The following is a 10,682-nucleotide window of genomic DNA, read 5'->3' on the forward strand; positions in this document are numbered from 1 at the left end:
GTACGGGCGACAGGTAGATTAGACGGCGAATCAAACCGGAAGACAGCTAGAGCTAGTGTAGTACGTATGATGTCAACACGCGAGTGCTGCTGATACGCACATCATGAGTTGAGTTGAGTTGAGTTGAGTTGAGAGGGCACGCGAGCGCGACGCCCGCCGCGCCTCGTTAGAAATCCGCTCGTCAACTTTTCCACGGGGATAGCGAGACTTCACGGCGCCCCGTCTTCTCACGTTCGCGATCCCACCTCTTTTTCTCCTCCTTTTCTGAATGAATGGCGCATAGCTACGGTGGTGTTGCCGTCTCACAGTCACAGCCATCGTAAAGCAGTCGATCATGATCACGTGAGTGCCATCGAATCGATTCTCCCACTCTCTCGGCTGTCGGCTGCTGTGCTGTCTACCAGCGCTAAACCTAGGACCGCCGTCGCCCGCCCGCATTATGCCCGTCACGTGTGGTGTGGTCAAGCCCTCAAGTTCCTTTCTTTTCGAAAAGAAGGTTAAAATCATGATATCAATGGATGCATGCAGTCATTTTTTATTAATTATTTAACAACAATCCGACAGAAATATATATCAAAACTTCCTAAACCATCACTCACATTTAAAAGCTTGATAATGTGGAGTGTACTCACTTCCATTGTTTAGAATTGGGGTCACCGTTGATCGGATCACATGACGTATCAGGATGCATCGAACCTAAAGTGTATGTCGCATGCACATGTTTTAGAAGTCGCTATCACCATTGAATCGTTGATCCATCTCCAAAAAGAAGATCCACATCATTCTTGCCATGGGGATCGGCGCCACGGGGCGTCGACTTTGGTGAGGTCACCACGTCGGCCTCGAGTTTCGCCCAGATCCATGCCTGCCCGCCATATCCGTCCAACCAACAATGGGAGACGATGATCGCAATCGCAAGAGGCCATAGTCGGAGCCAGCACAAACCGGGAGCAGATTGAGTCAGAGAGAACGTTTTCCATGGAACTTCGCGCACGCGTGCGGGGGAGGGGGGGGGGCAGCGAGGAACCACGAGCACCACCACGTATGGACCGACACCCACACCGGGCTGCCACGACGTCCGCAGGTCGCCAAAGCAGAATCAACGACCGCGCTCCCACCGCCCTAGAACAGGGCGAAGCAGCACGAGCCTCACCGCCACCTTCCTTGGCTGCGACTCTGGCTTGTCCAGCGCCAACCTCATGCTGCGGCGAGGGAGAAGAGGAGGTTGAGGACGCGGTGGCGTTCACCCCCGAGCCGCCAGGGAAGGGGCGACGTGGGGTCAGATATGGCCACCAACAGTAATAAGGATGGACGCATCAGGCGTAATTTTTCCCTTCGTACATGTTGAGTGGCAGTAATCAAACAAACGTGTGGTGGAACTTAAAGCTTGTGGTGAGGTGAATGAAATGAAATCAAAAACAACTTTGCTAATTCTCATGCACCTAGATTTTTTTTCTCGCGACAGTCAACTTCTTTCTTCCTTCATCCTTTCCTTCTTTTTTGCATGCCGGACCTTTTTAGAGAAACTATCTTAGGCCTTGTCCGGTTAATTCTTCTTCAAAGTAGATTGGAGGAAATTTTGACTTGTTAAGGATTTAATCTCCTTGATCCCTGTCGAATCCCCTTTACTTCCCTGTCAATCGAACAAGGCCTTACGGGAAGACATGGTCCATTATATCTATCTTAAAGGGGAGGGGTCGGGGTGGCACAAGAAGAGAAGAAGGAGGAGAAGAATGCATTCTTCATGGTTGTCGGATGATGATCATACATTTGAAAAGAAATGTGACTCTACCTTTTTTTCGGACACCTAACATATAGTCGGTCCCAATCAAAATGATTGCCCTGACCATGTTTATTGACAAAAATATAAACATTTAAAATACCAAATGCATATCATTGAATACATAACCAGTTATGTATATTTTTTAAATTGTATATATAATAGTTTTGATGTAAACTTGATCAAAACCTATACGTACTATATTATGAAGTTGATGTAGTATCTTCTTTTTAGGGGTGGGCAGGTGGCTTCCCCGTGCTAGCTAATTTATCAGTGAATCATAGCATGCGGAAGCCCCGGCCAAACGAAAATACATTTTTCTACTCGTGAGGTCAAATGCATCTGCGTTCGACACTAATTTTCTTTTGATTATAATAAATACCCAATTTTCTGGCAACCAACATTGAAGAATTATGTATGATTTTTTCTAAAGAAAAAACATTCGTAATGTTATGTGAAAAAAATCAATGCTCAGCATAGTTTTTTCGAAGCATTGATTTTGTGTTTTCAGATTATTCGGTAATGTTTTTTTTTTCAAATAAATCGTACAGAAAATCTGTCAATATTCGTGCCCATTTTTCTTTGGACAACGCTCTGCGCCGGCGCGCCGGCCAAAACTTTCAGCCAGCCGCATGCGAGCCGCCCGATCTGCCGGCCACACGCGGGCCGCACCGTCAGATCTGTCCTTGCAGCAAAATTCCTCTATGCAGCAAATTTCGACCACGATGCAACAAATTTCGGTCACGGTTGCAATAAAAATATGGTTGTAGCAAAAAAAGGTCAACGTAGTCGTAACAAAAAAACGAAGCTGATGATGCGTGGTAGCAAAACAAAATGTGGGTTGTAGCAAAAACAATCTGGTGAACTCGGGTTGCAACTCTGACGAACGTGTATGCAATTTTTTTAATGAACGGTTGCAGCAAAAATGATACCGGTTATAGCAAAAGTAAAAAAAAACACCGGTTGTGACAAAAATCCGGCGAACTAAAATTGTAACCAAACATATATGCACATTTTTACTGAACAAATATACTCCCTCTGTACCATAATATTTGTTGTTGGGAAGAACTAATCTAGTTATCCCAACAACAAGTATTTAGAAACAGAGAGAGTAGCAAATAAAAAACGCTGTAGCAAATATGAACACTGGTTACAGCAAATCTAGACGAAAAAAATTTACATCCCTAGTCAACTGTACAACCGGCCGAACGGTTCGGCCGGCCACAAGCGTTTCACTTTCTCTTTCCTTTTACCGTTCATCGCTTGTTACAGAAAATCTGTCAATATTCATGAGGAGCGAGTCTTTGACACAAGGACGGACGCATGATTGGCTGCTGACCCAGTCTCACCTACCCACATGCTGCTGCCACTCATCCATTCTGACATCTCAGACTTTGTCTTTCTTTTTTAGTTTTTACAATACCCGTCGACCCGATTGTTATCAACCCCCGAGCAAAAAAAAAAGAAAAAAAAAACCTCACCCGGTCTCCCTCCCTTCCATCCCCTTCCCTCCATCCAGGTAGTTTCATTTCGCCCCCTAGTCCCCGCCTTCCTCGAGCTCCGCGCGCCACGATCCCGACCGCCGCCGCGGCTCCCACCTCTGCTCCGCCCGCCGGACGAGCGGAGGGGCCAGCTTAGCCGGCGGCCTCCGCCTTCCGGGTGTCCGCTCTGGTGGGTGGTGGCTCGGGCAAGGCGGCCGTGGAGTTCACGCTCCTTGCCGCTGCCGCCGGATGGAGTACGCCATGTTCGGGTCCAGGAGGGTCGACGACGACGGGGCGCTCCGGCGCCAGCGGACCGTCAGGTGAGCAGCCATCCGCTACCCCCCCGCTCTGCTCTCGCTTGCTGCCCGCCTCGATGGCCTCTCTGCTCGGGAGCACGGGGGGGGATTGATAATTGATTGCCGTCTTTAGTTAGCTTAGCTCGCGGAGGACGGTGGACGAGACGGGCAGCGATTTCGCTGCCGGCCTTGCTGTTCCGACGGGAGGGTTCGGGGAGGAGCGAGGGGAAGAGGAATATTCGGATTGGGCTGATGGGTTGGTGGAACGGTGGTTGCTGTTACAACCTAGAAGACGGCTGTTGTTGCCGTGTGTCTTCTTAGACTGACCGGTTCATATCTGGTTCTCTTTAATGCTTCACTTTGGCTCCTGAGCATAGCAGCGATCTGGTAGTGGAGCGAGTCCTCTAGCTTGTTTGATAGCTGTGATAGAGACGGGATACTTCAACTTCCGATGAGCAGCGCGAGGTTAGATCCACAACTGATGAAGAGACATGAAATTCAATCTGAAACAGCCTTTACAAGGGCACGCACATGGTTCCTGCTGGTTATGCTGAGTGACCGGTGATGAGCTGAAATGACCATGCCTAGCTTCAGAATTGCTCAACATCCCTCCTGTCCTTTTTTTCCAAAACCTGTTTAGCAGATTTTTAGCGTCAATTTTCAGATGGACTGTTAATTCTGTTTTCATTGCCAGATTCCGCGACGAGAGGGCAAAGGCGACGATGCCCATTCACCAGAAACAGGCAGGGCTGGCTGCTCGCAAGCTCGGCGTGGGGAACTGGGGGAAGAACAGGATCTTCGTGGCAGGAGAAGAACCTCGCCACAAGAGGATCATCGACCCGACGAGCGATTTCATCTTGCTATGGAACTACGTCTTCCGCGTCTCTTGCTTCGTCGCGCTCTTCATGGACCCTCTCTACTTCTACGTGCCCAAAATCATGTACGACGCGCGTACTTCATGCGTCGGGAAAGACAGGCACCTGGCCATCATCATCACCGTCTTCCGATCGATCGCCGATCTCTTCTATGTTATCCAGATCGTGATAAAGTTCATGACTGCATACATTAATCCAAGCTCCAAGTCGGGGGTCTTCGGCAGAGGGGAGCTGGTTACAGATCCTAATGAAATCGCGAAGAAGTATCTGAGATCTGACTTTGTAGTTGATTTAGTGGCTTCAATTCCTGTACCACAGGTAATTTACCTTTCTGGTCCATTACTTGTCATTGCAGTTGGGAAACATTTGTTTGCACACTGTTTCATTTAGCAGTTACCTAGATGGCCGTGAACTGCTAAAATTGTTGAAACTGGTAAGGTCGAGTTAAGGGGCTGTTCCTCTTCCAGATGAAACAATCTATTTTATGTAGCATAAGCACATGTGTATTTTGATGTCTTCACCCACACCCTAACAAAGAAAGGACAGGTGGCCGGGTTGGTCCATTAAGGATGCTCTTAAGTATTGTATCTGAACTAAATTGTAAGTAAAACAACAGCCTCCATAGTTCATGCTCATCGAAAATGAAATTATAGAATCTCTTTTGAATTGTTTGTGAATTTCATTTATTTCCCCTTTTTTAGAAGCCCTACCTATTAAACAACCAGCTTGACCATTTCTAAAATGTTGTTTAGTTGAATTCTTCATGCAAGTGACGGTCAGATACTAATATAGGTGCAAAAGCAGAAAATTGTGAACTTATGAACGCTGCAGTAAATTAATGATATGCTGCATTTTGTACTATGTACTTCTGCTATCTGTTGAGCTGGATACCACAACATAATTCGTCCTAATATATTTGGTCACTACTTTTCAATTTTGTGTGGCCCTGACATACTTGTTTTGATGGCAAGATTATTCCTTCATTGGAAATGAAAGTAGTGGATCTCAACTTCCTAGAACTTTATGTCTATAATCGCGAGTTTATATACATGTTTTCCCTTGAGGTTAAGGAAACTACAATATTAAACTTCTGTTATCTGACAGTTTTTAATTTCTTTTGTTGCAGATCATTACTTGGTCCGTGATACCAGCTATTAAGTATACTTGGTCTGGTCACAATAATGACATACTGTTCCTGGCTGCTCTTTTTCAGTACATTCTGAGATTATATCTCATATCTTGCTTGAATAGCAAAATTCTCAAAGTTACTGGAGCTTTTTCGAAGACTGCCTGGCACGGAGCTGTGTCCAATCTCCTATTATATATGACTGCTAGCCATGTACGTTACCTATTTAGTTATATGAGTTTTTGTATCCAGTCTTTCTCTAGTATATTGCATATTTTTCATTTTACTAGCATGTGGTGGGACTGCTTGACATGCATTTCTCCTTTTCAGGTTTTAGGAGCATTGTGGTACCTGCTGTCTGTTGATCGCCAGACTGCGTGCTGGCAAAAACACTGCAGTACTGAACTTAGTTGCCATAATAAATACCTGTCTTGTAACGCAAAGCCAGATGCAGATTGGGTAAAGAATACTACTATCTTCAGTAACTGTGATGCTAGAAACAAAAGCATAGATTTCGACTTTGGTATGTTTGAGACAGTGTTATCAAACAAAGCTCCAGGCCATAGATTCCTGAAGAAGTACTTGTATTGCCTTTGGTGGGGCTTACAAAATCTAAGGTATGACACTAGCTGAACAAGACATCTTCTCGTAATGGTGATCTGATGATTAAGATGCAAAATTTTGGACATTATTCCCTACACTCTGATAAAGCAAGTTCCATAGACCTTACTCTTACACATGGAACTATAACTCTGTAGTGCTGCATTCCTGACCTGATAAATCTTAGCTTGTATAAAGATTCCATTAGTTGCTAACGTGGTATATTATTTGTTGAAACAGTTGCTATGGCCAGACTTTGAGTGTAAGTACCTATATTGGTGAGACATTGTATGCCATATTCTTGGCGGTGCTTGGTCTAGTTTTGTTTGCCCATTTGATTGGGAATGTTCAGGTACTTACGCGCCATTACCCCTTTTTCTGATGTACTTGCTTTTGTCAACCATATTCTGATGCTGAGGCCCACTACTTGTCTAGCCTTGCTATCTCTATCTTGATATGATGCCGTCGTTGTCAATTTTGCTCAAAATTCTGGGGGCGTTTCATATCCTTAGTTATTTGCTTAGCTTGGAAACTAGGCATTAAGAATTTAAGTTTATTGGTCAATCCTTCAATGTTTGCTGAAGTCAGCAAATAATGGATTGTTCATTGCACTTTACAACTTCTCAAATGTGTAATCTTTGACAATAGTCCATAGCTTTAAGAACAGAGGCATGAGGTTAGAGCACTGTTCAGGATATCGGTCACTGGTACCATATCGTTCGGGGGCTGGCAAGGGATTAATCGGCGAATCGGCCATTTAACTGAATATATCGGTAACCCATTTATCGGTAGGTTAACTAGGGCCATATCTATATGTCCGAGGCTACATAGCAACATGCATTGTACTGAATGTCTAAAAACGCAATCCTAGGCTACACAACAACAAGGAAGAGTGTTACCTTGATGTTCCGATGATGTCTAGATCTAGATAGAAGAGCAGCAGCAACAACAACACAACAACAGTAATTGTACATCACTATCTAACATCAAAGGAGAGCAGCACTGCAACAGTACTACTTGTACATTGTTGGCATAGGAGAGTAGTTTGGGGCCAAAATATATGCTGCCCAGTTAATCATCCCAGCCGATAATTCCGCCTGACAACCGATAAATCGGCTTGTTAGACCGATTAACTGGGCCTCCCAGTTAATGGGCCGAATAGGCCTTTCTCATATCGGAGGGGGCCGAATAGCAGCTAACTGCAGTTAATCTTCCTATATTTGTAAGAGTGAATTCCGTTTTTTACCCCCTATTTTGATAGTTTTGACACTAATTACCCATTTAGTGAGGTTTCATTATTTTACCCCATTTAGCAAAAGTTCTGCCACGATTTACCCTATTTAAAACTTTGCGAGCGTTCTGTCACTTGAACCTTTTCTCCTGCCTATTTTTCTCTCTGCTGAATCGGTCATCGCAACTTCTCCTGATCAGGCCCGACCCGATGTAGGTCGCTCGCATCACGTCCAACGTACATTGTCTGAGTCGGCCGCGCGCCACACTCGCCCCTAATCGATTGCATCGTCCGTCCAGGTTTTTGAATGCATGCATCCATCAGGGTCGCTCGAACATAGGGTTAGGGATTGCCAGGCGACGGCGATGGCGGCACGATTCCATACCTCCTCGAGTAGGGCTGTATGACCGCAACATCAAGGCAAGATACGACCCCATGGAGTCTGACACTCCGTCAAGCTCGCCGACGTCGGCATGGGCGTGTGCATGTACGTGACACCATCATGATATGCTCAGTTCTTCTTTCTACTTTGGCTACATAGTTGGACCCCATTAGGTTGTGCTCAATAGATGGCGGGTCTATGGCCCTCTCATTCGTACCCTGTTCCACATGATTTTGACCATCACTATCATAGCAATTTGTATATTCTGAAATTTTCGTGACTCATGAATTGGCCGATGAGGCGTTTGATTCAGGCAGAATTAAGATGCTTATTAGAAGATCACGTGTATACGTGTCACCCTTCTAAAACCGAGTTATGCATTGGCCGGTGATGCGAACGACCTGTATTGGTGCTATCATATCGGGCTGGTCGGGTCGGGACAAGCTGCGAGGACCGGTTCAACATGGAGCAAAATAGACAGAAAAAACCCGTCGATTTGGCATGCCAGCTGAACCTGACAGTTGGGACTTTCCCATCAAGACGCTCACAAAAATTTGAATAGGGTAAATTGTGACATAACTTTTGCTAAATGGGGTAAAACGGATGAAATCACACTAAATGGGGTAATTACTGTCAAAAATGTCAAAACATGGGGTAAAAACCGGAATTCACTCTATTTGTAACAATGGGTTGGAGTCCTTGTGCCTGGTGATATGCTTGGTTAACACCCATTGAGTATTTCAATATGTTCATCAGATTAACAAAGTATCACTAGGCTGAGTTTTTGCCTGGACGAGGTCTTAATTTCGTGTGCACGTCCCACATAGATTGTGTATTTAAACATGTTTGCCTTTTGCTTTTGTTCTTAGAGCCAACAATTAAGTACTTAGCCCTTTACCTTATTAAACCAGCTCCACAATCCTATTTTATACATGCATTACTTAGATTTTATTTTGTATGGGGTAATGAGAACAGCTTTCCTCTTGGGTGTTTTCCGTTTTACCTCTGTTCTAGTAGTTAATACCAAAAATGGCCCATTTGTTTCAACTTCACACTTCTCAACATAATTATTTGCAAGAAACAGTGGGCTTAGTACAATATTTTATCTGCCAGACCTACCTACAATCCATCACTGCAAGGGTTGAGGAGTGGAGAGTAAAGCAAAGAGATACCGAAGAGTGGATGAAACATCGCCAACTTCCTCCTGAACTACGGGCAAGGGTGAGAAGATTTATTCACTACAAGTGGCTTGCAACTCGAGGTGTGGACGAAGCATCTATATTGAAGGCTCTGCCTGCGGATCTTCGCCGTGACATTAACCGCCACCTTTGCTTGGATCTTGTTCGCAGGGTAAAATTAACTTTCCTACTACTTCTCTTTCTTGTTTGAACAATTGCACGGATTTGGTAAACTCCACATCCATCTAATGATTGAGTTCATGGCATTACAAATCACTCGATGCTTGAGTCTCACTACTACTTTTCATATCGCTACGTTTCAGGTGCCATTCTTCTCGCAGATGGACGACCAACTCCTCGACGCCATCTGTGGGCGCCTCGTCTCGTCCCTGAGCACCAAGGGCACGTACACCGTCCGCGAGGGCGACCCGGTGACCGAGATGCTCTTCATCATCCGCGGCAAGCTGGAGAGCTCCACCACCGACGGCGGCCGGACGGGCTTCTTCAACTCGATCATCCTCAAGTCCGGCGACTTCTGCGGTGAAGAACTTCTCGGATGGGCCCTCGTCCCCAGGCCGACCGTCAACCTGCCGTCGTCCACCAGGACGGTGAAGGCGCTCGTCGAGGTGGAGGCGTTCGCGCTCCAGGCCGAGGACCTCCGGTTTGTGGCCAGCCAGTTCAGGCGGCTCCACAGCCGGAAGCTGCAACACACCTTCCGGTACTACTCCCACCACTGGAGGACTTGGGCGGCCTGCTTCATCCAGGCCACCTGGCGCCGCCACAAGCGGCGGAGGCTGGCCAGGGACCTCATGATGAGGGAGTCCTTCTCCTCCATGAGGTCGTACGAGGATGGCGATGGCAGTGGCTCCTTCGCCGCGCACGGCCTGTCGGCGAAGATCATGGCCGCGGCCAGGAAAGGGTCTGATGGCCACCGGGAGCTGCCCAAGTTCCGGAAGCCCTCGGAGCCGGACTTCTCGGTGGAGCACGACGACTAGGAGAAAGGGTTGATATACATTGTTCGCCATGACGGCGATCGCTGATTGCGGACTGCGGTGTCCTTTGCGATAATCTGTAAATATGAAGCTGAGTTGGGGCTCAGTCAGGCTCCCAGGTGACAGAGAGACTGGCTGCTCATCTCAGGGAAATGCTCAAGCTGAATTTGGGGCAGGGTAGACTGGCTGGCTGGCTGGCTTCTGGGGGATGGGAACGGTAGGACAGTTGCTGTAGGGTTAGCTTTAGGATGCTCATATTGTACATCCAGATGTAATTATGTTTTTTTTAGGATGCTCATATTGTACATCCAGATGTAATTATGTTTTGGGTTATTCTTGTGACCTAAGGGGCACGCTGCTGCTTGTATTAACTGGGCGATCTGATTGTGAGTGGAGTGTGTGTGTGTGCATTGGTTTGTTCTATTGTTTCTGTAGCCTGGTTTCTCATTGGCTTGGTCTAGTATTTTTCCTTGAACTGCTGGGGTTGGTTTAACAGTGGGATCCTACCCTGTTCGTTACTATCCCGGCGCGCCGTATAACTTTCATGTAAAATGTCCTGTTGCACAACAGGCGCACCAATTTTGCTTTCCAGGAATGTCGAGAATCCGACATCAGATTTTTAAGCATGGCAAATCCGACTTGTGGGATGGCAAATTATGTTGTCGCGAGCACGACAACTTCCTTCAGCAAACATACATGGGGTAAAATCTGAGGTCGGATTTGTAGCCCGGACACAGAAGT

General features: G+C 46.3%; 1 protein-coding gene across 1 annotated transcript; it reads left to right on the plus strand.

Moving 5' to 3' along the window:
• The first annotated feature begins 3,312 nt into the window (after window positions 1-3,312).
• LOC123409726 (cyclic nucleotide-gated ion channel 17-like) lies at window positions 3,313-10,364 on the plus strand. Its single transcript, XM_045102587.1, has 7 exons — window positions 3,313-3,581; window positions 4,252-4,750; window positions 5,559-5,771; window positions 5,889-6,175; window positions 6,399-6,510; window positions 8,885-9,121; window positions 9,273-10,364. The coding sequence occupies exons 1-7, from the start codon at window positions 3,511-3,513 to the stop codon at window positions 9,942-9,944; spliced, it is 2,091 nt and encodes a 696-aa protein (XP_044958522.1). The 5' UTR covers window positions 3,313-3,510; the 3' UTR covers window positions 9,945-10,364.
• The last annotated feature ends 318 nt before the right edge of the window (window positions 10,365-10,682 follow it).

Source organism: Hordeum vulgare, chromosome 7H, assembly GCF_904849725.1.
Source record: "Hordeum vulgare subsp. vulgare chromosome 7H, MorexV3_pseudomolecules_assembly, whole genome shotgun sequence".
Classification (NCBI taxonomy): domain Eukaryota; kingdom Viridiplantae; phylum Streptophyta; class Magnoliopsida; order Poales; family Poaceae; genus Hordeum; species Hordeum vulgare.